The 27,518-nt window shown below is 36.7% G+C and overlaps 1 protein-coding gene across 3 annotated transcripts in view; it reads right to left on the reverse strand.

Annotated features, from left to right (window-relative positions):
* LOC129763556 (uncharacterized) overlaps nt 1-27,518 on the reverse strand; it is a 429,649-nt gene that overhangs the window by 184,137 nt on the left and 217,994 nt on the right. For all 3 annotated transcript variants that reach the window (XM_055762752.1, XM_055762751.1, XM_055762753.1), the window contains exon 6: nt 3,480-4,224. In XM_055762752.1, the coding sequence (XP_055618727.1) occupies nt 3,480-4,224 (745 nt within the window). The remainder of the gene's footprint in view (nt 1-3,479; nt 4,225-27,518) is intronic.

Raw genomic sequence — 27,518 nt, forward strand, 5'->3', positions numbered from 1 at the left:
ACAATCTACGGGTGCGGATGTATTTTTCATTGCTCCGCGTTTTTTTTTTTGTGGTTTAGTGTGTTCTAATATGTCTTAGCTCGGTGAAAAGAAATGAGCGGTTTCGGTGAAAATTAATATTGGTTTCTGTGTGATAGTGAAGGGTGGTTTCAAACCCAAAAAATTATTTTGGTTTCCAAGCACATCCTCCAAGGTTTTGCAGTCATATGCAAATTTGTTCGCGAAAGTTCCCCGGTTGCAAAATGCTGGCGTCATTCTTTCACTCTCTTATACATTATGGTTGTGCGCGTGTATAGTGGTCAGCATTTTAGCGCATGTGCTTTAGTAGTGTTGGTGGTGCTGCTGCATAGAATACACGAATTCTGCCAGCTGGACAATGGCTCAACAATGTCGACAACAAAATCTAAAACAACTAAGTTAAGTATCGTTTGCTTCCTTACTAAATAAATAATATTAGGAATCGCAATTTCGATAGCCGATCCGAAAGTTATCCGAATTTTCACTTCTCTTGCAGAGAGTCTCTCGGTGTTGTGAGAGAGAAAATGTCAGTCAATGTTAGGCTACGGTGAGGGTGGATGTGGCTGTGTGCGAAAATGTGACCGTATGGGTCGTGCGCGATCGTGGGGAGTCCCAAAATTCTATGAAGTTCTAAAAAGCTTATCCATGATGAATAATTGAATATATCGCTCTGTCGATTGTTTTTAGAAGAACTCTCTCGGTTACCTTCCTAGGTTTCCAAATATAACTTTCAGACGTTGCGATTGTAATTGAGAAACCTCACCCGTGACCAATAAGTGAATATAATGAAGGATAGATTAGTTTAAAGGAATTATCTTGGTTACCTTCTCAGGTTTCCCACAGTTAACTGACCACCGACTGGCGATTGGAAAAAGTCCGTGCGATAAATAATCGAATATATAGCTAGTCCAATTAATTTTAATATTTTCCTTCTCAGGATACCTAAATATAATCTCTGCCAAGTGTTGTTTCATAAAAGATTTCCGGATTTTTGTTTCTACGAGTGGTCGTATTTCGTGTTTACATAATCACATCACTTACATCAGTGAATCCTGATTCTTTCCTCTGTCCACTAACAACTATCCCTCCCATGATAATCGCTAGGGAACCACGCTATAGAGGCAACCCTTCTAGCCTTCGGGCGGTGATTAACATTCCTTCCCTTCCCTTTGGTGACTGTAAGGATGTGGCCGACGTCGTTATTGACTATTTAAAGTTCGAATCACCGAAACTTGCACAATGACAATGATTTGCTACTCTCAGGCGCCATTCGGTGTGTTCTTTGTGCAATTTCGCTGGTTCAGGTCAATCGCGGAGAGCAACTATGAATTGTACAGTCTACCCAAGCTCAAGCTCAAGCTCAATGGCACAAAGCAGCAAGATCATCACCTGGTCTTATAGAAGTTGGACATAGTGTAGTTCGGACCTGACACCAAGCGATTATCACTTTTCTCTCGCATTGAAAAACTTCCTGAGTGATAAGAAATTGGGATCAAGAGCAGATTGTAGAAATATCGATTACTAGAGTTTTTCGACAATAAGAACCAATACTTTTATGAGAGAGCAATTATGAAGCTACTTTTAGAATAGCAACAAACATTCCAACAAAACGGTCATATTTGACCCAAATCGGACAATCCGAAGCATATTTAATGAAGTATTGAGTTTCATGTAAAAATAATAAATTTCTTATGAAAACGTGGCGCTTTTCAGGGCCACCAAACCTTGCGAACCTTGAGTAATTAGAATACAATCTAATGCAACATTTCGATGCATTCTGAAGTAATATCCGAGATATTTGGAAAGTAAATTGATTTTCATAATTTGTTGGTCGGGGCATAGCTTTTATGAATTTAGGAGTATTTCCGGGCTCATTGGTGGTTGGGGATTTTCCGGTCGATCCTTAAGTCGATTTCGCCTTTCTGTTGCCGTTCTGCGTATGGTGCTGCATGATATAATTTGTGGATAAATTCTTTGGGAACGCTTTTCTTGGGAGTGTTGACTATTTGGATATCCGATAAGTTATTTCAATTGACAACCCTTGGTGCAGTCCAACGTGTCTCCGGTTATATCTCCCACATTAATTTTTTTTGTACAACCAGTAGAAAACAAAGCAACAATTCGCTTGTTAGAAAAATAATAAAATCAATACACTGCATCGCAATTCCAATCAAGACAAATCACCGACAAATAAACCTCCAATGCCGTTGGAATTAGAAAAAAATCCAATCAACTATCCTATTGTTGTCGGAGATCACTTCATATCCTCATTGGAAATAAAAAAAAACAAAGCCAAAAGCGGACCTGACGGCAGTCTGGCCACTTGGCGTGGGAATTCAATTTGCGGGGATAGTCCAATACAATCGATTAATTGATAAACTGGGCGAGCGAGAGACTGTTTTCAGCTGCAGTCGATTTCAGTAGTTGAGCCCACAATCTACGCGGATAATCACCAGCAGCAGCTTCCGCGGACTTTGTCCGCCGTAAATCATACAACCGCACGCTTTTAGTTATTCCGAGGGCCCAGGAAGCTGGTTGCGGTCAACGCGCGCTCCCTAGGTCACGTATTTGGATGGTTCAAATAATGTTTCATTGAGCTACAGATTACAGGATTAATATTCCCATAATTGGTGCCGGAGCCAAGAAACGCTGCTGCTGTCAGTTGTGGTTTTCATCACGTTCCAGCAATCGCCAGGAATCCATCCGAACTACCCGAGGGGAACCGATAATTGTTGTCACTACCAGTGACATAATTAACATGACCACTGACGGTGATGCCAGTCGCAGTAAATTCGATGAATTGATTCGATGAATTGATTCGATGAATTGATTCGATGAATTGATTAATGATTCTATGCGGGGCCGTCTGCCAGCACTGGCCAAGAAATGCATATATGCATTTTGGTAATAGATGACACAAGTGGCACGACGTTCGATGACTCGAATCTGGCAGCGGGACGAAATTCCGTCCGTGGCCAGACCGACGTCGAACGTGACGCGTAGACGAGTGAACAGGAAAGACGCGTCAAACATGTTTCGCATAAATTTTGTATCTGATGTCTCACTGCAGTCGCCCTCAACCGCCCCCAAACCCAAAGCGCATATATTGACTGAACAACATTGTGTGTGGTATCGCTACCACAATGGCAGTCGAAACGAGCGCGGTGGTGAGTTATGGCTTGTCTTTAATAATTAAGTGCTGGGATTAAACCATTCTCGCCGTCGGTGGAGGATATGCATTATGTCTTGCGCCTTCCGGGAAAGTTGGGAAACACATTGTGTTTCGTGTGTTGATTGAAAATTTGTGCTCTTGCCATGCTGCTTCCGAAGTTTATCTTGTCGACAGCGGAATCATTGCATTACCCTAATTGAGTGGAGTGTCTGGCGGTGTAAGCACACGTCATTCAATATACTTGTTTATAATCGACTCAACCCAAAAACCGACAGAGAGGAAAACTCACCCGTCTTCCGGTAGATCATGTTGGCCCGCTGCACGTGTCTCGTGATGGCTTCGATGCTCGACTCGTCCGAACCCATCTTCTGGAAGAACGTGTGATCTGCCTGCAGATACAACATACATGTGCTCTTCCGGTCGTACAGAGAGTTGGCGAACGATTGCTTTTGCTCGTTCAATTCGTTCCGCACGTTCAGGTTCACGTTACCACCATTGCCACCGGTGATCGTAACATCCGGATCGTAATTGTTCACAATGATGTTCTTCTTTGTCGATCCGTTCTTGGTGATGATCTCCACGTGTGTTTTGTGGTTCGGGTTTGAGTTACTGTTCCCGATTCCACCACCACCACCACCACTGCCAGCACCATTCACACTGCTATTGGCCGCATTCTGGTCGTAGACATTGCCGATGATGTTCCGATTGCGGGTATTAATCCGTTGGGTAAGATCCGCGCCCGGGTTGTACGTATTGATCAAGAAGTGGTTTTTCCGGTTGTTGATCGTCGTCGGCGGGTGAAACCGTTCGTGCAGGTTGGTGTTGATGTTACGGTTCACCGTTTGGCCACTGATTCCCCCGCTGCCACCGCTCGGAGGCTGCAGTCCGGCCCCACTGTTCGCTAGACTCGTTCGAGTGATGATGCGATCCTTGAAGTTGAGGTTGAGGTTGTGGTTGCGCGTGAGACTGTAGTCGTCGTTGTACGGAACCTCGAGGTCCAGCGGGAGCGATGGGTTGCCGCGGTTCTCCTGCATCTGGAAACGAGAGAGCGGAAATCGATTGTCAATTATTATTTATGATTGAAAAATATAAGGGAATAAAAATTATATCGAGCCCTATTATATAAATCGAATCGAGAAGTCGATACAATCCCCATCAATATCACACCGAGCAAAATTTCGTATTTTGTAAATCGAGATAATTTCTTATTGAGCTCGAATTTCATGTGTTGCAATTGCATAAATTTAAGCGCTTCTGACATGTTTCCCAAAGGAAAATATCAGTGACACAAACCAAAACTAAAATTTGAAGCAAGTTTCCGAGAGAGCTGGGTAAGGAAGAAAAAAGTGCCCCCAAACCAAATCACCAAATCTATGGAAAATATTGTATAGGGTGCCAAATAAGGAAAAATGACTGTTTTTTCGAACATTTTGAATTGTGTATTGAAAAAAAAATATTATCAAGAAAAAAATTCATCAAAAATTTTAAGTTCTAAAAAACATCTTGAAATATTGAAATTTTTTGGGAGGATTTAGAGACTCAGTGCTACTCTAATTGTTATGTATTGTTATATAGGATACCAATAAGAAATTAGAAAATTCATCATTTTTTGAGAATCCCTATATGGTTCACTGTAAGAGCTATAGTTAAAAACGTATTTTTCCTTTTTGACGTAGGACTACGTCTTTCATTTCTATACCGGGGTGTAAAATCAAAGTTTCGAAAACGAAAGCGTTACGCCGGAGACCGAGATTTTGAGCGTTAATAGCTCCTAAACAACTGGACGATATGGTATGATAAACACTTCATTCGAAAGATAAAATGTCTACGCGTTATATACTTGTTACTTTTTGATCCAAAAACTTGTTTCAATAGTCTTAAAATTGCTTTCAAAACAGGCTATTGAAATCACCAATCGGTATATAAGCGAGCGGCGCTCGGAAATCCACTCAGTTCTAATTGAACAGCGATTGGAGCATGTTGTCGCTGTTGCGGTGAAGCTCTTTATTTATCATGAAAGCGCGGATGAACGGTGTCACCAAGAGCCTGTTTGTGCACCCTAGGCCAGAAGGGAATCTATCAGGAGGAGAGTGATGCCACAAACGGTTCCCTGGGAAGACATCGCTACACACACATACACGCGCGGCTATTAACAGGTGGTTATCGAGTTGGCATTAACCACTGGTGGGCTTCCAGTATCGAGGAAAATGTGGAAATATCTAATCGTTACTGAAAATAATTTGCCAGTTCCTTTGGGAATTTTCAAAATATATTCATGTGAAAGAGTTTAATTGAATGTTTTCTATCCATGTAACACTGTGACCAAATATGTTTCAATCAAGTGCTATTAACAGGTGGTTATCGAGTTGGCATTAACCACTGGTGGGCTTCCAGTATCGAGGAAAATATGGAAATATCTAATCGTTACTGAAAATAATCTGCCAGTTCCTTTGGGAATTTTCAAAATATATTCATGTGAAAGAGTTTAATTGAATGTTTTCTATCCATGTAACACTGTGACCAAATACATTTGGTTTTGTGGTTTTTCAATCAATCGCAATTAACAGGATAGCTTCAGAAGATTATTCTTCCCCATCAGTAGGATATTTCCGTATCCAATATTGTATGCGCCCGCAATCGATTATTGCTCAGTCGCCGAAAGTTCCAAGCTCAGAGAGTTCATTCCCCTCTAGTTTGCCTTCCAAATTGCCATCGTAAACCACACCTTCTCTCGATTCAATCACACACAAAAAGCATACTTAAGCGATATTCTGGTGGTGAGACACATTCATTTTTCGTGAGGACATCGACAAGACAACATCGTTGCCTAACGTGCTGGAGGAGGTGGACGGCGAAGGATCGACACACACACGCGCAGAACTCTTTCCGTTAGGATGCCATTCAGCATCGAGAAAGTTCCGGAAAGATCTAATCATTGCTGGAAAATAATCTGGCAGTTCCTTTGGGAATTTTCAAAATATATTCATGTGAAAGAGTTTAATTGAAGTTTTCTATCCATGTTACACTGTGACCAAATATGTTTCAATCAAGTGCTATTAACAGGTGGTTATCGAGTTGGCATTAACCACTGGTGGGCTTCCAGTATCGAGGAAAATGTGGAAATATCTAATCGTTACTGAATATAATCTGCCAGTTCCTTTGGGAATTTTCAAAATATATTCATGTGAAAGAGTTTAATTGAATGTTTTCTATCCATGTTACACTGTGACCAAATATGTTTCAATCAAGTGCTATTAACAGGTGGTTATCGAGTTAGCATTAACCACTGGTGGGCTTCCAGTATCGAGGAAAATGTGGAAATAACTAATCGTTACTGAAAATAATCTGCCAGTTCCTTTGGGAATTTTCAAAATATATTCATGTGAAAGAGTTTAATTGAATGTTTTCTATCCATGTAACACTGTGACCAAATACATTTGGTTTTGTGGTTTTTCAATCAATCGCAATTAACAGGATAGCTTCAGAAGATTATTCTTCCCCATCAGTAGGATATTTCCGTATCCAATATTGTATGCGCCCGCAATCGATTATTGCTCAGTCGCCGAAAGTTCCGAGCTCAGAGAGTTCATTCCCCTCTAGTTTGCCTTCCAAATTGCCATCGTAAACCACACCTTCTCTCGATTCAATCACACACAAAAAGCATACTTAAGCGATATTCTGGTGGTGAGACACATTCATTTTTCGTGAGGACATCGACAAGACAACATCGTTGCCTAACGTGCTGGAGGAGGTGGACGGCGAAGGATCGACACATAAACGCGCAGAACTCTTTCCGTTAGGATGCCATTCAGCATCGGAAAAGTTCCGGAAAGATCTAATCATTGCTGGAAAATAATCTGCCAGTTCCTCTGGGAATTTTCAAAATATATTCATGTGAAAGAGTTTAATTGAATGTTTTCTATCCATGTTACACTGTGACCAAATATGTTTCAATCAAGTGCTATTAACAGGTGGTTATCGAGTTGGCATTAACCACTGGTATCCTGGTATAACTGGTTAACCACAGTATCGAGGAAAATGTGGAAATATCTAATCGTTACTGAAAATAATCTGCCAGTTCCTTTGGGAATTTTCAAAATATATTCATGTGAAAGAGTTTAATTGAATGTTTTCTATCCATGTAACACTGTGACCAAATACATTTGGTTTTGTGGTTTTTCAATCAATCGCAATTAACAGGATAGCTTCAGAAGATTATTCTTCCCCATCAGTAGGATATTTCCGTATCCAATATTGTATGCGCCCGCAATCGATTATTGCTCAGTCGCCGAAAGTTCCGAGCTCAGAGAGTTCATTCCCCTCTAGTTTGCCTTCCAAATTGCCATCGTAAACCACACCTTCTCTCGATTCAATCACACACAAAAAGCATACTTAAGCGATATTCTGGTGGTGAGACACATTCATTTTTCGTGAGGACATCGACAAGACAACATCGTTGCCTAACGTGCTGGAGGAGGTGGACGGCGAAGGATCGACACATACACGCGCAGAACTCTTTCCGTTAGGATGCCATTCAGCATCAGGAAAGTTCCGGAAAGATCTAATCATTGCTGGAAAATAATCTGCCAGTTCCTCTGGGAATTTTCAAAATATATTCATGTGAAAGAGTTTAATTGAATGTTTTCTATCCATGTTACACTGTGACCAAATATGTTTCAATCAAGTGCTATTAACAGGTGGTTATCGAGTTGGCATTAACCACTGGTGGGCTTCCAGTATCGAGGAAAATGTGGAAATATCTAATCGTTACTGAAAATAATCTGCCAGTTCCTTTGGGAATTTTCAAAATATATTCATGTGAAAGAGTTTAATTGAATGTTTTCTATCCATGTAACACTGTGACCAAATACATTTGGTTTTGTGGTTTTTCAATCAATCGCAATTAACAGGATAGCTTCAGAAGATTATTCTTCCCCATCAGTAGGATATTTCCGTATCCAATATTGTATGCGCCCGCAAGCGATTATTGCTCAGTCGCCGAAAGTTCCGAGCTCAGAGAGTTCATTCCCCTCTAGTTTGCCTTCCAAATTGCCATCGTAAACCACACCTTCTCTCGATTCAATCACACACAAAAAGCATACTTAAGCGATATTCTGGTGGTGAGACACATTCATTTTTCGTGAGGACATCGACAAGACAACATCGTTGCCTAACGTGCTGGAGGAGGTGGACGGCAAAGGATCGACACATACACGCGCAGAACTCTTTCCGTTAGGATGCCATTCAGCATCGGGAAAGTTCCGGAAAGATCTAATCATTGCTGGAAAATAATCTGCCAGTTCCTCTGGGAATTTTCAAAATATATTCATGTGAAAGAGTTTAATTGAATGTTTTCTATCCATGTTACACTGTGACCAAATATGTTTCAATCAAGTGCTATTAACAGGTGGTTATCGAGTTGGCATTAACCACTGGTGGGCTTCCAGTATCGAGGAAAATGTGGAAATAACTAATCGTTACTGAAAATAATCTGCCAGTTCCTCTGGGAATTTTCAAAATATATTCATGTGAAAGAGTTTAATTGAATGTTTTCTATCCATGTAACACTGTGACCAAATATGTTTCAATCAAGTGCTATTAACAGATGGTTATCGAGTTAGCATTAACCACTGGTGGGCTTCCAGTATCGAGGAAAATGTGGAAATATCTAATCGTTACTGAAAATAATCTGCCAGTTCCTCTGGGAATTTAAAATTACATTCATGTGAAAGAGTTTATTTTAATGTTTTCTATCCAAGAAACACTGTGACCAAATACATTTGGTTTTGTGATTTTTCAATCAATCGCAATTAACAGGATAGCTTCTGAAGATTATTCTTCCCCATCAGTAGGATATTTCCGTATCCAATATTGGATGCATAAAACCTTGTGGCTCCAACGTAACGCTCTCGTTTTCGAAGTTCTCCAAATATTCATTCATTCAGAATGAATTCAGATTCAACTTCAAACAAATGATCTCTAAATCAACGATAGTCCTACGTCACCCTTGCGGTTATACCATAGATATAACCCACTTCCTGTTTTTCTCTCGATTCTCGATAGCTTAGAAATGAAAATATGGAAAAAAATAGTCAAAGGGCGTCTTACTACGATGTACCATAACGTATCGTCAAACAAAATTCTATAGAAAGTACGATTTTTTGGCATTTCATTTTTTTCAGTTCCAAATTGAAAAGTTCTACAAATAGATCAAATGTTTATATGATTTAAATCCACGAGCACAATAAAATCATCGATTTCATGAAAATAAAAGAAATGCAGACGATGAAAATTAGGAAAATGAACGTACATATTTTTCTAATCCTCGAAATATTATGAAAAAAAAACATAAATATAAAAATTACATGACGAATTTCATGCCAACACGGCTCTCCGTTGGCAGTACCATCTTTGGCGTCGTGCACAAATTACGTTACGCGAGTAGGGGGGGGAGAGGGATCAAGGTTTCGTTACTCAATGTGACAGAGGAAGGAGGGTGGGTAGCCATGATCGTGACGTAACAAAATTCCATTTTTATTCCTGGAATCACGCGCCCCTAACTTCGACACTGAGACCGAAAGAGGTGTGTTTCCTGAGCCAAGATAATGAAGCACGTGTTGTAATGGGCAGTAAGCAGGCACCGCTAAATGAATCTCGAATATCGCGTTAATCTACCGAATCATGGTTTTGTCATGGCTGGAAAACATAAGCTTATTCCGTCTGTTATCGCAGGATGCAAAATAAAGTTAAAGTAGCTCTATGCAGTGTTCCAATATACGTTGCCGTTTGTTCAGGAAGGCACTGTTTTTCGAACGCATTCGAGATTATTCGGTACCAAAAAATAATCAAGTAGCCATAATTAATGTGGATGGAGGACCAGACGAGAAAAAAATTGTTTTAAAAGACGAGAATCGTTTTAAAAAGGTCAGATATTTTCGATCTATTATTTTAATCAATTGAATCTTGATGCAATATTAGTTGCTACAAATTCTCCAGCATGCAGTGCATTCAGTTGAGTTGAAAGTCGGGTTGTCCCTCTTTCCCGGTAGGTTAAATACTTCTTCGTGATTATAAGGGGTATCACTTGGATGAAAAACTCAAAACAAAGGACCCGGAATTGGAAACAAAACAGTTTTATTATGCAGGGGAATCGTTTGTGGAATAACCTAGCGATCGATGGGTCTCCCGTCAAAGCAGAATATATTATGTTGGGAAAAAGCTATCCATTATTTTCTCGATAGCTTTAGTGATCAATATTTCGCGTAATATCGATTACAGGCAAACCTTTTTTTGTGCATAAAAAATCTTGCGAAACTTCACCAGCTTTAAAAAATCGTGTTCGGTACAAAAATTGAAAAAAAAATTGCGGTAGATAGGGACCGCATAAAATGAGTTTCCCTCAAGAAAATAACTCAAATCCACGCCGTTCGCCATTCGATTTCCTCCCGTTTCCCTGCTTTGCGATGGGACAGTTTGCCTTTTCGGTTGCGCGTGGCTGTGTTGTGCTTTTAGTTGCATGTCGAAACTTGTTTCTAACAGCAACAAGTCATGCGCAACTTAGAACATTTGATGGAAGGATGAGAATGATTTGAGAAGTGGATAATTTAGACGCAAATATACTCTGTTCGTATTGAAATGCATATAAGCCATAAAAAAACTAAATGGACGATAACTTCGTCAAATATGCTTTTTTTTTCATACAGTGCACAAAAAAAAATCGCACAAAAAAAATTGCACAAAAAATCGTACAAAAACAGATTTTCCTGTATAAAAGTTCAAGTTTAGGCTCGTTGTAGAGGAAACATTTCACACTAAAACAATTCTTTTGCTGTTTTTTTATTTGTTCCATTCAGTTGTGAGCTACAGGGTGTTAACAATGAGACAATGAACAAAGAGAAAATTCGGTACATTTTACACTTATTCTTTCATAAATGCAAAAATGCAAGCCAGGTCGCTGAAATTGTGAATAGTGTTTATTTTTTAAAATTTTTTTATTGAACTTGTTTTTAATTTTTTTCCAAATTTTTTTGTAGTGTAATACACTAAATTAAGATCTCTACTGTCAAAAAATGGACCGTTTGAAGAATGGAAAACCTCATTTTTAGCGTTACGTAATTACGTAATACGTACTTGATCATAAAAATATACAAAAAAAAAATGAAAACAAATCTCGCTGAAAAAAAAATATTTTTGAAAATCTCAAAACTTTATTTTTTGGAAAATTAAAAAAAAAAAGGATTGGCCCTACAATTTTCAACAAGTCTCCATATATCGGAAGATGGGCACTTTTATAGGAAAAAAAATTTTGCTAACAACAACTTTTTCATGTTTTCTTTGAGAAAATTACAACTAATCCTAATTTAGTTTAAAGCCAAGATAGCTATATAGGGTATTCGACAAAGTTTTAGATCTTATTAAAATATGAACTTTTGTCGAAGACGTGAACTTTCTAGGTATCTTTAATAGTTTGTAGAATATTTGGCTTTTTTGCATGGAAGCTCCTCAAAAAATAATGTTTTACTAGTAAAATTATTTTGTGTGATTTCTCGTGTTTGAGAAATCACACAAAACAAAAAAATAATGTTCTTGACATGTTTCTGCACAGAAAAAAGTAAGCAGAGGATGTAAATCACGATAATTTATACATAAAAATGTTACGAATTAAACATTAATAATATTTTTTTAAAGAAAAACATGAAAAAGTTATTGTTTGAAATATTTTTTTCACGAATTAAAATAAAAATACGTTTTTGAGAAAAATGAATGTAAATTTTTTTTAAAAAATTTTTCATCGAAATTTTTTTTCAAAAATTTTAATCAATTTCCCACATTTCATTCTTCGACCCGAATTTTGTAGGTATTATAGTTTTTGAGTTATAATTTTTTTGTAAAAAATCAAGAAACACCTTTTGGACCTTTCCAAAAAGTAGTCTAATTCTTTTTAGAACATTTCAAATATGCAAACACAACATTTCACTGCTATCTGAGATGGTGCAGCCAACTCCTAAGACGAGTTGGCATGAAACTCGTCCATAATGCTGGTGATAAGGTTTAAAGGCACTAAAGGGTGTGTCACATCAAATTGCATCACGGAAAAAACGCTGTAGAAATTTAATTTTTAGGAATTATATCTTCAGCTTTCGCTTATAATCAGATAAGAGTGTATAGATCACGTTGGCCATGCTTCACTGTCAATTTTTCGTAAATTTGGAAAAATGTCGTCGAACGAAAAAGAGCGTCGTGAATTAATCCTGTGCACTCATTTCGAGAATCCAGAGTTGTCACATCGGGACATCGGTAAGATGCTGGGAATCGTCCAATCCACGGTCAGCAGAGTACTAAAACGATACTTCGAGAACCTAACCATCGACCGGAAGGTGAAGAACGGCAAAAATGGATGCTCCGTCAGTGAAAAAGAACACAAGCGCGTAGTTAAGCAGTTTAGACGTGATCCGAGAAGTTCGGTCCGGGATGTCGCCAATAAGCTGAATTTGTCAAGTTCATTCGTCCAGTGGACCAAGCAGCGGAAGGGTCTGCGTACATACAAGGTTCAGAAGGCCCCTAACCGCGACGAAAGGCAAAACATGGTGGGGAAGACGCGAGCCCGGAAGCTGTACACCGAAATGCTGACGAAGCCGCATTGCCTGGTAATGGACGACGAAACCTACGTCAAAGCGGACTTTCGCCAGCTGCCGGGCATGTTGTTCTTCTCCGCAGAGGACAAATTCAGCGTTCCGGAGGAGATTCTCAAGCAGAAACTATCCAAGTTTGCCAAAAAGTACATGGTGTGGCAAGCTCTTCTGCTCGATCTGCTCTTGCGGAAAGCGGAGCGCCCCCTTCGTGATGACCGGCACGGTAAACGGGCAGGTTTACCTTAAGGAGTGCCTACAGATACGCTTACTACCACTATTGCAGCAGCACGAGGGCCCGACCATCTTCTGGCCGGATCTCGCTTCGTGCCACTATTCAAAGGACGTGTTGGAGTGGTACGAAGCCAACGGGGTCACCTTCGTGCCAAAGGAAATGAACCCGCCCAACGCACCGGAGCTTCGCCCAATAGAGAAATATTGGGCGATTATGAAGCAGGCCCTCCGGAAGAACCCAAAAGTTGTCAAATCGGAGGCGGACTTCAAGAGAAAATGGATTTCTGTTCAAAAAAAACTACAACCTGACGTTGTACAGAACCTTATGGACGGGGTAAAGAGGAAGGTGCGAGCATACGGGTATGGGCTCGAAGTATGAATAAAAAGAAAATGCCAAAAATTGTTTAATGGTTTTTATTTTACTGTCTAAAATTTTCAAAAGGATCAGTCTGGGCGAATTTCTACAGCGTTTTTTCCGTAATGCAATTTGATGTGACACACCCTTTATTTACGAATACAGGAATACAATAAATTATTGATTTTGGGAAAATAAAAAAAAACAGACAATGACGAAATGGATAAATATTTTCGTGCCGGGCAATGCTCAAAATATTCTCAAAATAAACCTCACATATCAAAAATCACATATGCACAAATTTAAATATAAATTCAGGATCATTCGATATAACGTACATTTCACTTTCAAACTTGTACATTGAATCGAATTGTACGTTATATCGAAGCATAATAAGGAACTCAGAAACATAGCTCATATTACTTTTATTGCGATGCTGTTTTGGTTAGAATTAGTAGATAATGATGACAAAGTCCAACTAGAAGTGGAAGCCTACCTTTCTCATGATGTTTCCCTTCATACTGATGATTGAGAATGAATAGAAAAAAGACAGCTTACTTTTTAACAAACTTTTTCTCTGTAATAGTACCCCTTTTCCGATGTCTGGGAGTCTTGTTGGTTGTTGTTTAGACTATTTATATAATTTTCGTTCATAATTGCAAAACAGATATATTTTTTTAGAAAAATGAATTTAATTTTTCTAAATAATTTTTCTTCAGCGCAATTTTTATAATCTTTTTCTGTATTTTTTTATGAATGATTATATTATTTCCTATATTTCATTTTGTAACTAAAATTCTGTAGGTTTTTTCGAAAAAAAAAACAAAATAATAACTTGAAATTTCAAAATAATTCTAACTCAAAAACTTTGATCGAACACTGAAATATAGAAAATGTTCATTCAATGTTCAAAATCATTTAAAAAAAATAATTATACAAAAATATTTTGAAAATTCAAAATTTGTTTTTATCAAGAACAATTATATATGAATATTCCATACAACTACCAACAAGTCTCCCATACATTGGAAGAAGTGCACTGTTACTTTAGGTATTTTTTATGAGAAATTAAAAAAAAGCATTAAAAAAAGATAATTTCAATCTTTGAAATATATTATTTAAAATAAAATTACAATTTATGTATTTTTCACATGAAAATTTGAACAATTTCCTACATTTCATTTTTGACCAAAATTTTGTAGGTTTTTGGAATTATAATTTTTTGTTGAAAATTAATAAATCTAATTCTTTTTTGGAGATTTCAAGTATAACTTGGCAAAAAGTAGTCCAATTCTTTTTTGAATATTTAAAGGATGCAAAATTGCTTGAATGTTCCATGTCTTTACACCCACAACGTTACACTCCGGATTCGTCTTTGAAAATGTGTACGTTATATCGAATGACGTTATATTGAGGGTGAGTTATAACAAGGGTACATTATATCGAAATAAGGAAAAAAATGCAAAATTTGAAAAAATTATAAAAAAACACACATGTCTAGAATAGGCCTAGGAACATATTCAAATATAAATTACAGTAGCACATGATCTCTAAATTTGAAAAAAAAAGATTTTTTCGGTATTTCAAATTTAGATGAAAATTTTATTCGATAAGAATTCTCAATTTCTCAATGTAAATAACGAATTTCATGCCAACTCGTCTTAGGAGTTGGCAGCATCATCTCAGGTAGCAGTGAAACGTTATGGGTGTAAAGACATGGATCATTCAAGCAACTTTGCATACTTTAAATATTCAAAAAAGAATTGGACTACTTTTTGGAAAGGGCAAAAAAAAAGATTTTTACAAAAAAAAAATATAACTCAAAAACTATAATACCTACACATTTCTGGTCAAAGGGAGAAATGTAGGAAATTTTTCAAATTTTTATTAAGAACACCATAATTTTTTTTATTTCGCTAAAAAAATATTAAAAAAATTTAAACTTATTTTTCTAAAAAAACCTATTATATATATATATATATATATATATATATATATATATATATATATATATATATATATATATATATATATATATATATATATATATATATATATATATATATGTATATATATATATATATATATATATATATATATATATATATATATATATATATATATATATACATATATATATATATATATATATATATATATATATATATATATATATATATTTTCGTTCAATATTTTTTTTTTATTTTTAGAGAAAACCTAAATAATTTCCTACACTCTGTCCAACTTATATAAGTCCAAGTGATGATCTTCGGATTGGACGATCCAATCAAGTAGTGCTCAATTATTTGGCGAATCCTCAAGGATACGTCAAGAAGAAGAGAGCTCCACGTAAATCGAAGTTCTCTGACCGGGATAAGCGGGAAATAGCTAGAACAGGTTCGAATATCTCCCAATCGCATGTGCAAATAAAGCAATATTTCAACTCCTTAACCGCTCGGGTGACAATTCATAAAATTTTGGTAAAAAATCCTCACATAAAGAGGGCTTGAAAGGTTAAAATTCCTCATCTTACACAATCTCACCTCGGAAGACGTCTAGGTGTACTTAGCTTCGTCGCCCGATGGTGTCAGTATCGCAAAAGAGATTACTTATCGTGTAGTACATTCTCGTAAACGGCTACTGTCAAAATTGGTCGAATTGCATTACGAACTGCTACCTCATCCACCGTGTTCTCCAGATTCGGCCCCGTGCGCCTTTTTTTATTTGTTTCCAAACTTGGAAAAGTCACTCGCCGGGCAGAAATTTGAGTCGAATGAGGAGGTCATCGCCGCCACGGAGGCTTGGTGAATCGAACATATCTATAACCTTTTTAAAACGGGTTCTCGTCAGGGCCTCTATCTACATTATTTATGATTACTGGCTTGATTCTTTCTGGAAGCTGAATAATTTCGAATTCAGGCAGCTCGCTCACCCTTTTAAAATCAAGCCCATGAAAGAATGCGTTCAAAGAACAGTGCCTTCCTGAACGAACTGCAACGTACATTGGACAACTGTATTAAACTGCTTCTGCATGACCAAGCTGCTCAAGCACCCTGCGGCAATAGACGGAATAAGTTTTTGTTTAACAGTCTCTTTAGCAATCTTTTTATCTTAACTTTTTCTTAGAAAATCTGTATTAAAATCTGTATTGGCTTTACTACCATTGATTGGCATAGAAATTATTGGTTAGACGATGTTGATGATGTCCACTTAATGCGAGAAATTATATACACAATAGTGAAAATACATTTCTTTATTGAGGTTCAATGGAAATTTGAGATGGGTTTCATATTATTAACCTCGAGCCATTATTGCAACGTTATTTAGAAAAAAAACGGTAAATTCTGTATGAACACAAATAATTTGTGATCTGTATCTACAGATTGCTGGTTTCAGTCTAAAAAATCTGTAGAAATACAGATTATTTTGTAGATATGTTTCAGATGCATCTATCGGTGCTTGCTTACTGGCTGCTGTTAAACCCATGAAAACACGTTCTTTATCATCTTGGCTCAGGAAGCACACCTCATTTGGTCCCACCACCCTACTCGCGTTACGTAATTTGTACACAACGCCTTATACAAAATAGACATTGAATTAAACTCCGCCACACATGCGTTGCTGATACCCGCCTTAATATCGTAAATCTTCTACGATATTCACTAACGATTTCTCGAAAGAATTTCCTCTCCAATCGAAGTCGTAGCCGTTGGCGAAGAGCCAAAACTATCCAAATTTTTCATCATGTGACCACAATGTATGAATGTGAAGAATTCTTAACTGGTAAAAATGAAAATTTTTACATCATCAAAAAAGTTAATTGATTTTGCAAGTGAGAGGAGAGTTGCTGGCTACCCGAAACGGAAAGGTACACCTTGCAGGTAGTTGCAGTTGTTCAAAAATTAAAACCTACCGAAACCAACTTTGCTACCTATCTTTCAATATATAAATGCGTATTACGTAATTCAGATTTCAGTAACGCTAGAAACAGCTCAACGGATCATCATGTATTCCTGGAATCGTCCCATTGAAAAACAGGTTTTGGATACTCTCGCAGCTAGGTATATCCTACCTATGAAGGATCGTAATAATTTAATTGGGATTTGCTGCGCAATACGAAAAGCTCATTGGCATTATCTGGACGTTTCATGTTTGGATGAATATAAAAAATGTGGATATAACAGATTCGCATACCAGATCTTCAGGCATGTTCCATTTCTGCAGAAGCACATTCCGAAGATCGATGGAATTATGTCGGCATACATGCGATACCTAAGCACGATCCCCACCAATGGAGCCATTTTATTGTCAGAGGACATGAAACATGTTCTCTTGGTACAGTCTTACAAGGGTAAATGGGGATTCCCCCAAGGCAAAGCGGAAAAGGAAGGAAAAGAGGATCCATTCGATTGTGCTGTGCGGGAAGTTCTCGAGGAGATCGGATACGACATTCGGAAGAAAGCGTCCGGTAAATTTTGGGATGTAATGTGTAAACACATCCCTCAAGATTATACTTGGTTCCTGATGTGCCATATTCGACGAATTTCCGGCAAACGAGAAACGAAATACGGAGGATAGAATGGTTTCCGATCGAGAGTCTACCGAACAGTAACGCTGAGGTAGATGTTTCCATGAAGGGCGGGTTGGAATTCTTCAGGGTGCATCGGTTTGTAGCGGAAATTCAACGCACCATACGTTTATATAACCGTGGTCAAATGATGGAGAGATGCCGAAGAAACAGTTTCGGCTTTTCCAGTAACGATGGCAAGTGGAGAAGGAATTCTTCCGATGTATCAGGCGTTGTTGAATATCGTAGAAGATATACGATATCAAGTGGGATACCTGCATCGAACGAATGGCGAAGTTAAATCCAATGTGTATAATAATGTTTACTAGAATGTGTTAATGTCATTATTGTGAATATTTTTTTATTGAAGTTTATATGTAAATATACGTATTGTTCAACTATGTATTTAATTTTCAACTACTAACTGACATTCTCGGCCTTGCACGTGATGGTTGCAGCTTAACAGCTGTTCGCTATTGTTAAATCTTTAGGTAATAGTGATAGATGAAACCCTAAATGTAAAATGTAGATGTTTTAGATTTAAGGTCATAATTGTTTGTTTACGGAAATTATTAGAGACTGTCACATACCACGTGGTTTACTTTAGGAGGTACGGAAATATCTTCGCTTATTCTTGATGAGAGAAATGTGGTATAGATCATAGTATATTTAATCAAAGTGTCCAAGTACTTTGATTAAATATTTTTGAACGATAAATGCATATTATCCAATGGAAATAAGTTTAATCTATTCTACACTTTCATTTTTAATTTTCCGCTCTTCCGTTCATCCTGAGTACCTTGTTTTTGAAAGCATTGTATTGTCTGACATTGCTGCCTGGGGTTTCTCATATCATATTTCTCATACATAGGGTCTGCAACTGCAACTGTTCCCGTGGCCGAGTGGTTAGCGTCAAACCTAACATGCCGGGCGTTCACAATACAGGTCGATTATCCGGAGACTCGATTATCCGGGATTCGATTATCCGGAATTTTAGACTCGATTATCCGGAGTGTTTTATTTTTGATTTTCGGAAATTTTGAATAATTTGTATAACAATTCCATATTGAATAAATACGGGTATCAAATGAACGGGCTTGACAAGTAGAATGAGTATGAGGTTTTAAAAAAATATATATGGCACCATTTTGTGGTGGCGGCCATTTTGGATTTGCATTTTTCATAAATAACTGTGTTTCAATCCCTTTCATTTGATATACATATTGATGGGGTTCTGAGAAAATTTGTAATCCGCCATTTTGTAGAGATCTTTGATTTACATTTTCCATAAATAATTGTGTTCTACTGGTCAAGCCCTTTCATTCGATACCCATATTGATGGGGTTTTGGGAAAACCCATATTGATGGGATTTTGAGAAAATGTGTACATAATCCGCCATTTTGTAGCGGACGCCGTCTTGGATTTTCAAGATCATGGAATACGCAGTTTTATAAAGACACTAGAGATAAAGATGTGTTCCAACTTTCAGATCAAACGGTCAACAGGAAGGGGGTTAAATTTCTATTAATGTGGTACAGCGCTACAGACAAAGTTACAAAGTTACAAAGTCACAAACACACAAACGGGTCAACCTAGATAAAACCGTTCAATAAATAAGTGCAAATCGTAATTATATTACGTTTACCGAGAGAAAATTCGTTTTTTTATAACTCGATTATCCGGAGGATTCGATCATCCAGAGTGAAAAAAAAATCGATACTCCGGATAATCGAGTCCGACCAGTTTAACAAAGATTATAAATAGACTTGGAATGGAAATAATAAAAGAAATACTAACTACTTAGAATTAAGCTAAGAATGCTAAGCATTATGCTTATCAAGAAAAATCTTTGATACACGACAAAGGAATTAGCAGATTCACTACATATATCTAATGCCACTGTTCATGAGCATCTGCTGAAGTTAGGTTATGTAAATCGTTACGATTTGTGGGTTCCACACAATTTGACCGAAAAATCATCAATGGATTGCATTTTCATATGCCTCTTTCTTCAAAAACGCAACGAAATTGTCGTTCGAAGTAAATCGTGACGGATTATGAGAATGATTCCTTTACGACAACGTTGTGCGAAAGCTTTTACGTCATTCAAGGATTACACACATGTTCTGGAATTCTCTCTCCTACCGTTTTTGCGTGGATACCGTTACAAAAAATTCACATTCCAGCAAAACAATGCTTTTATTCATACCAGGAAGTAAACTAAGCAATGGATTAAGGACCAAAAACTTAATTTTTTGGACTAGCCGGCTCGCTCTCCAGACTTGAATCCTGTTGAAAACCTTAGGGGGGATCATGGTACGCAGAATCTACACTGAGGAAAAACGATACACCATGATTGAAGAGATTGAATTAAATTATAATTATTTTTTGTTGAAAATATGTTTTTTTTAAATTATGAAAAAATAGACATGAATACCCCGTATAATTCCCAACAAGTCACCCACACTACGGAAGATCTCCAACTTTGTCATGTTTTTCTTTGAAAATTACTACAGGTAAACTTCGATATAACGTACATTTCACATTCAAAATTGTACGTTGTATCGAATTGTAAGTTATATCGAAGCATAATAAAGTACTCACAAACGTAGTCTATAATACATTATTGTGTTGCTGTTTTAGTGAAGTTAATGAATAACTTCAATCAGAAGACGAAGCCAGCTTTTCTCATTCTTTTCCCTTCGTACTGTTGATTAAAGCATGATTCATTTAGAATCCGGAATCACAAAACCAGCTGTATTTCTGGATTGATTGAAGGTACAAAACTTGTTTTAGCATCGCAATACAGATAGTTCATTGTTCTTTACACTTTACACTTTGGAAATGTGTACGTTATATCGAGGTAAATTGTACGTTATAACGAGGGTACGTTATATCGAAGTTTCCCTGTACTGATGTTTAATTTGTAACATTTTTATGTACACATTTTCGCTTTTACATGCTCCGCTAACTTTTTTCTATTTAGATACATGTCAAGAACATGTCAAACGCGAGAATCTACACACAAAAATTTTACAAATGAAACATTATTTTCTCGGGAGTCTTCATACGAAAATTGTTAGAAAAACTTTTCCCCTGTAAAAGTGCCCATCTTCCGACGTATGAACGACTTGTTGGAAATTGTAAGGTCTATTCATATTATTTTTTTTTGAGAATTAAGAAAAATAGTTTTTGGGTAAAATTAATTTTTACTTTTTAAATAAGTTTTTTCAGCGAATTTGTTTTTTTTTAACTTTGATATTTTTTTAAGGAAATCTGAATAATTTTCTTCAATTCATCTTCTGACCAGAATTTTGTAGGAATTCTAGTTGTTGAGTTATAGTTTATTGTAAAAAATCAAGAAACATTTTCCTGGACCTTTCCAAAAAGTAGTATAATTCTTTTTTGAATATATCAAGCATGTAAAGACTGTTTGTTTCACTGCTATCTGCTGCCAACAACCAATCGAGTTGACATGAAATTCGACAAATCAAGAGGAGTCGTCTGTCATCGATCGCGAATGTACGAAAAAAATGAAATAATTTCGTGCGGAATCTTAAGAAAACAATTTAGAGTGGAAGTAGGAGTGGAGATCGTCGTGCCTGTTAGTTTTGTACAAATGGGAGTCCAACAGTGAGACTAATTTAATCTCGTAAAGTGTGTTGAATTGCGGCTATTCCAAAAACTGATGATGTAAATACTGCTCATCGAAAACCAAAAAAAAACTTCGAGAGATTCTATGCCATCAAGGCAAAGGCAACTAGGCAGATTAGCGTTAGCTGAAGTGAACGGAAAAGTACGACAAATGTCGCACACGAGCCCGAAAAACTTATTAAACACGGTTTTCTTCTAGGAAAATTTGCCTAACGAAAGATGTTTCCAAAACACATTGTCACTGCAGGAGCAACGTCAGTGCAAGAGAAAAAAAACTTTATGTGTTACAGAAAACGAGGAAAGATAATACCCGACACACCTGATGACAAACTTGGAAAAGTAGCATCACTGAAAAATCCGTGTGAAGAGAGCTGAAAACCCATCCTGCGAAAAGAAGCCGAACAAAACACGCTGGTGGCTAGCAAAGTGCAACACCTGGCCCCGACGAAAATCCGGAAATATCTGGCCGAAGAAACGAGTTTCCGCAAAAGTTGCACAGCTTTAGCATGCATCGTTTTTGGTGGGGGCCACTTTCGCGCGAAACTTTATCCTTGTTGTGTGCGCTTCGGCGAAGGGCAAACGCCGCACCGCATGGGAGCTTAAATAATGTACCAACTAACCGACCGAAAATGTAAAATAATTGCACTCGAGTGTGTCTACACCTCTCGGGAAGGATGCAATCTGGCTGCAGCATCGGACAGGTGCAAACAACATTGCTGGTGCTCGCTCGCCGGAAGTAAACTTTTGGCTGTGAAAGTTGTGCAAATTTCGAGGTCCAGAATTTTACAGAACAAAAAACTGTTCTGGTACAGGGTTCTGGAGTGTTCGGAATGTGCCCATCGAAGCGACGCTTCCCACCCCGGCGGAATGTTGCGTAAAATATAGAGTGCAAATCGGGATCAATTGTAACATTGGTTGGAAGAAGCTGCTAAGCCCGACCCGATGCCCCCCTCCTAGGTTCCTGGAGGGCACAGGTAAGTGAGGAAAACTAATATCCAACTTGCAGAACATTAGTACGGCCATCGGCCATATTCTAGCACCCCACTTTGCCACGGGGGAAATCCCGAAAGCCGCACACTTCCAAAGTTCAGTCCGATGTAAATGATTCCTAATCCGGTGGCGGATTAGTGTCAGTAAATTTCCCATACATTTGTTCGTGCCTTCCGTGGTGTGCACAAATATGCAAGGGAAAAGCATCAAACCGTGGGTTCCGGCGATATGAGCGGATGTGCACTTTTGGGGGAGCATTGTTCTCTTGAAGGAAAAAAACGAAACAGTCCATTCATTTGACAGATTTTCATCTTTTCATCTTCTCATTCTCCAATAATGAAAAAATATTACTTTGAGGTTCTCGCTTGAAACAGTAAAGGACAAGCAGAACCTCGTTCACAAGCAACGTGAAATTTATGCTTCGCTTGTCATTCGATTGTCAGTAATCTCTCTCTTGACTTGCCAGCCGGAAGTGGTCCGAATTGGATCACTCAAATGTGTGTGTGTGTGTGTGTGTGTGTATGCTTGAATTTGTAAGTCCATCACCAGTGAGCGTGGGTGGAATTCTTTTGACCACCCCCAACACAAGCTGCACTGCATCTAGAGGGTGAGGACTTATTCGTTCCGTTCCGAAAAACTACTCAGGTATTTAAATTCTCATGACTGAACTCGATTTTGGCTCCGTAAACTGGCAGCAACGTTGGGGATTGGGGCAAGCGAGGGGAAAGTCAGCAGCAGTACCCATTAACCAGTGCCGAACGGGATGACACAAAATGGGGACAGGACGAAGGAAATGAAAGAAATACAATAATTTTCCATTTTCAAGATTGCTTGACTCGGCGTGGAGCTTAAAACTCTGGAAAGTAGAATATTGTATCCATCGTTTCGATGAGTTCAGCTCGCTCCGAGTCGGTGCATTGAAAAGAACGAATGCTTTTATCCCTCTCCATTCTTAAACAAAATTATTGGAAGCACATAAAAGGATGGCTCCATTTCGGTTCAGGTAAATAGGGGGCTGAATAGCAGTAAAATATTGTGCAATTACATTAGCATCGGTGCGTTGCATAGCGTTTGCTATGAATGCTGGAAATTTATTATGTTTTGAGAGAATGGAACCGCACCGAAATGCAGATTCACAGCAATACAACGAGCTTAGTCAAAGTTGGTACTTTGTAGGTCGATATTTGTACGCTTTTAGACTGTGATGCCGAAAAGTACACGACAACCTATGTTTCATTCATAATAGATCCTTTATTGAATTTTCATCATTCGTATTTAACTAACTCGGGCGCCTCCATTACATTTACTATCGCTATTTATACACAGTGATATTTTCCGTTCATGTTTTCACTTTGTTTTTTTTTTGCAAAATGTTAGTATTTTTGACCATATTCAGGAATTAAACGCGTTTTCATTTTTCGCTTATATCATGTTTTTCTTTTCTTCAGACATTTGCTCTAAACGTTCGTTCTTTTTTCAATTTTTGATCAAGCTAAATCTTTATTTTTATTCCCAAATTTCCAATTTCATATTTTACAGATTAACACGATTTTTTCTTGTTGCGCTTTCCATTTAGCGCGCATCAAGAGCGTTTGCACAATATCAGTTTCGGTCACAGTGGCCAAAGATATTTATTGTATAAATAGAAAATATTCAGCAAGTTACATTTTGTAAAACATCCGAAAACAAACTGTACATATTTTTGTTTCATTATTTTGTTACTGTCAGTCCCAGTCAATCAGTACTTTCCTATCAAAAAGCTCAACCTTGGCCCCTAGGAACGATGCTGGGCTTAACGTGTTGAGAATTCCGATTGTAAACAATTTCAGGACGCAATTTTTATCATTCGAATTCAACATTATCGAATTTCGTATTTTTTTTTAATTCTTATCTTATCCGAATTCGAAATATCAGATTTTTTTTTGCTACTTATTTATAAATATAGTCTCCAACTTGCTTTCACTATATATAAACGAATAATTTTTCTTTTTTAAAATTGAAAGATTTAAATTTTTATTTTACTCAGAATCGTTTTTAATTTCCTATTTTTTTTTCTTTTTCTCGATTGTAACATTTGAGAATTTTCTATTTGTTCAATTAAATATCTTCCATGTTTCAAAGTTTTGATTTTAATTTTTTTAAAGTCAATTTTGTTTTCTCAATTTTTCTATTTTCTTGAATATTAATTTTCACATTTTTGCATGCTCATTATATATGATTTATTGTATATAATTTTCAATTTTCACAATTCAAAATTCTTGATTTGATTTTAGTTTTCCTCATTCCTCATTTTTAAATTTTCTTTATATTGAATTCCTTCAATTTTAACTGTTTTCTGATTTCAACTGTTTATTTTCTCAGGTTTTATTTTTTTCAATTTATAATTGTTCTGAATATTGAAGTTTCTTAACTTTCAATTTTCTGGATACAATTATTTCTATTCTCTATATTCCTCTATGTTTTTTGTTCGATTTTCAATTTTCTCGATTCTTTGTTTTCCTAATTTTTTATTTCCTTAATTTCAATTTTTATTTATCACAGTTTTTTTTTATCCCATTTATTTATTTAAGGCTCATTAGCATTTTAGCTGTAACAGAGCCGAATTTTAATCGTGTACATGTCATATGGTTATCATATCTATAATTAGCACATTACACAGTTGCCATTCGCCAGTATTCCTTCTATACCATTACATATGGTACATTCACACAGTAGCCATTTAGGCGTAAGGGTATTCTTTCTGTTCTTCCATTATCCAGTTGGACCACCGGACAGCGGAGACAGTTGTTTTGATCATTGTTGAGTTATTTATAGAACAGTAGCCCGATGTGTCTGGCAGAGCAGAGCAGTTGTATGGATGAATCGATCTTATTTCGACCGTGGATCGATCTCCATCGCTGATGATTGTTGCGTGGACGTAGCTATTCTGTAACAACACAAAGATGGTCAATGAGGGCCCTGAGTTTTGAACTCACGATCGATCGCTTACTAAGCGAACGCGCAACCAATGTGGCTACGGAGACCCCCATTTATCACAGTTGTCATTTAATAATTTTCAATCTTTTTTCAATTTTATAACTGATTTCACAATTCCGAAAGAATAATCAAACATCTGATTTTTTCTCTTTTCATTGATTTTTAAATTTTTTTTTTATATTTTTATATTTTTTTAAATTTAAAAATCTTTTAAGTCTTTATCTTCTTAATTTTACATGTCCCTTATTTTCATTCTCTCGATTTTTTTAATTTTCTCAATGTTAAGTTCTTTTCAATTTTTTTGATAATAGTTTGGAATTTTACCTTTTTTTATTTTTTATTTTTCTAATCAGGTGCACCAGTGGCCGAATGGTTAGCGTCTCACATTATCATGCCGGGTGTTCGGATTCGATTCCCGTTCTGGCCGGGGGATTTTTCGTCAGAGAAATTTCCTTCAACTTGCACTGTGGTCACGCGTATTCTAGAGCTTACCCCTCGGAAAACATTCAAAGCGTGTTATTTGAATTAAGAAATCTGAACTAAGTATTAATAAATGACGCTAGTTGATGCATACGTTGAAACAGCAAAAGTTCCACAAGGAACGTTAACGCCATTCAAGAAGAAGTATTTTTCTCGAAATTCAATTTTCCTTGTTTTCAATTGACTTAAATTCAAATTGTCTTAATTTTAAATTTTGTTTTTTATTTTATTTTTTCAACCAATCAATTTTTAAGTTTCTATTTTTTTTCAAATGTTAAGTTTCCTAATTTTTTAATATTTTTCAATTTTAATTTTATTTTTTATTTTTGATAGTGAAATTAATTTTCCTAAATTTTTCATCTTCCCAATTTTGATTGAACCTAATTTCCGTTTTTTTTTTTGTTTTTAAACTTCTCATTTCCTTTATTTATTTTTTATTTTAAAACCTCTTATTCTATCTAGTTTTCAACGTTTTTAGTAGTATCAATTTGAAATCTTCCCTCTTTTAATTATCACAATTTCTAATTTTTTCAATCATTTGGTTTCACAATTTTGCATTTTCACGTATAACGCGTATGTAACACTTGGAAAATTCAGGAAAGGAGTAATTAATTCGAAACTTATGACATGAAAAATTGAGAAATTCATAAATAAAAACAATGAGAAAACTTGATAGAAGTATCGGTAAGTTTCTTCTTTTTTTTTCAAAAATAAATGCTTTATTCTGCTAAAATGGTTACAAATTGAATATTCAAAGTACTGCTCATCGCTAGTCACAACTTTTTCCCATCTTACTGGCAATTCACGGATCCTTTTGCGAAAATAATCGGCCGGTTTGTCGGTTAATCACGATTCGATCCAATTTTTTACTTCTTCAAAATTGGAGAAGTGCTGGTCAATCAGGCCATGTTGTATCGATCGAAAAAGGTAGTAATCGGACGGAGCAATGTCTGGAGAATACAGCGGGTGGAATAGGACCTCCCATTTCACCGTTTCCAAGTATGTTTTGACCAGTTTCGCGACATGCGGCCGAGCATTGCATTTTTTTCTTCATATTGAAGTAACACTCCCCGCAAAAACACTCTCGTTGGTACGAAATTCGACATATTCGAAGTGGCAAAAAACTATGTTGTTTACGCTTCAACTTTTTGACATATACTGAAAAAGATGCACAATGAAAGTAAATTTCCAACGAATGTCTAAAAAATTTGATTCACTTGAATAATAATCAAATTACGCCATCTGTTGTAAAACCGAAGAAACTTATTGGTACATCTAACAGCTTTTTTAATTTTCAGAAATTTTGAACCATCGCAATTTTTATTTTATCAATTTTAATGTCCTTAAGTTTAGACTTTCTTAATTCTTCATTTCTCATTGTTTGAAAAAATTGAGAAAATCAAATTTTCTCAAGTTTTTATCTTCTTAGATTTCAAGTTATT

Source organism: Toxorhynchites rutilus, chromosome 1 (assembly GCF_029784135.1).
Source record: "Toxorhynchites rutilus septentrionalis strain SRP chromosome 1, ASM2978413v1, whole genome shotgun sequence".
Lineage (NCBI taxonomy): Eukaryota > Metazoa > Arthropoda > Insecta > Diptera > Culicidae > Toxorhynchites > Toxorhynchites rutilus.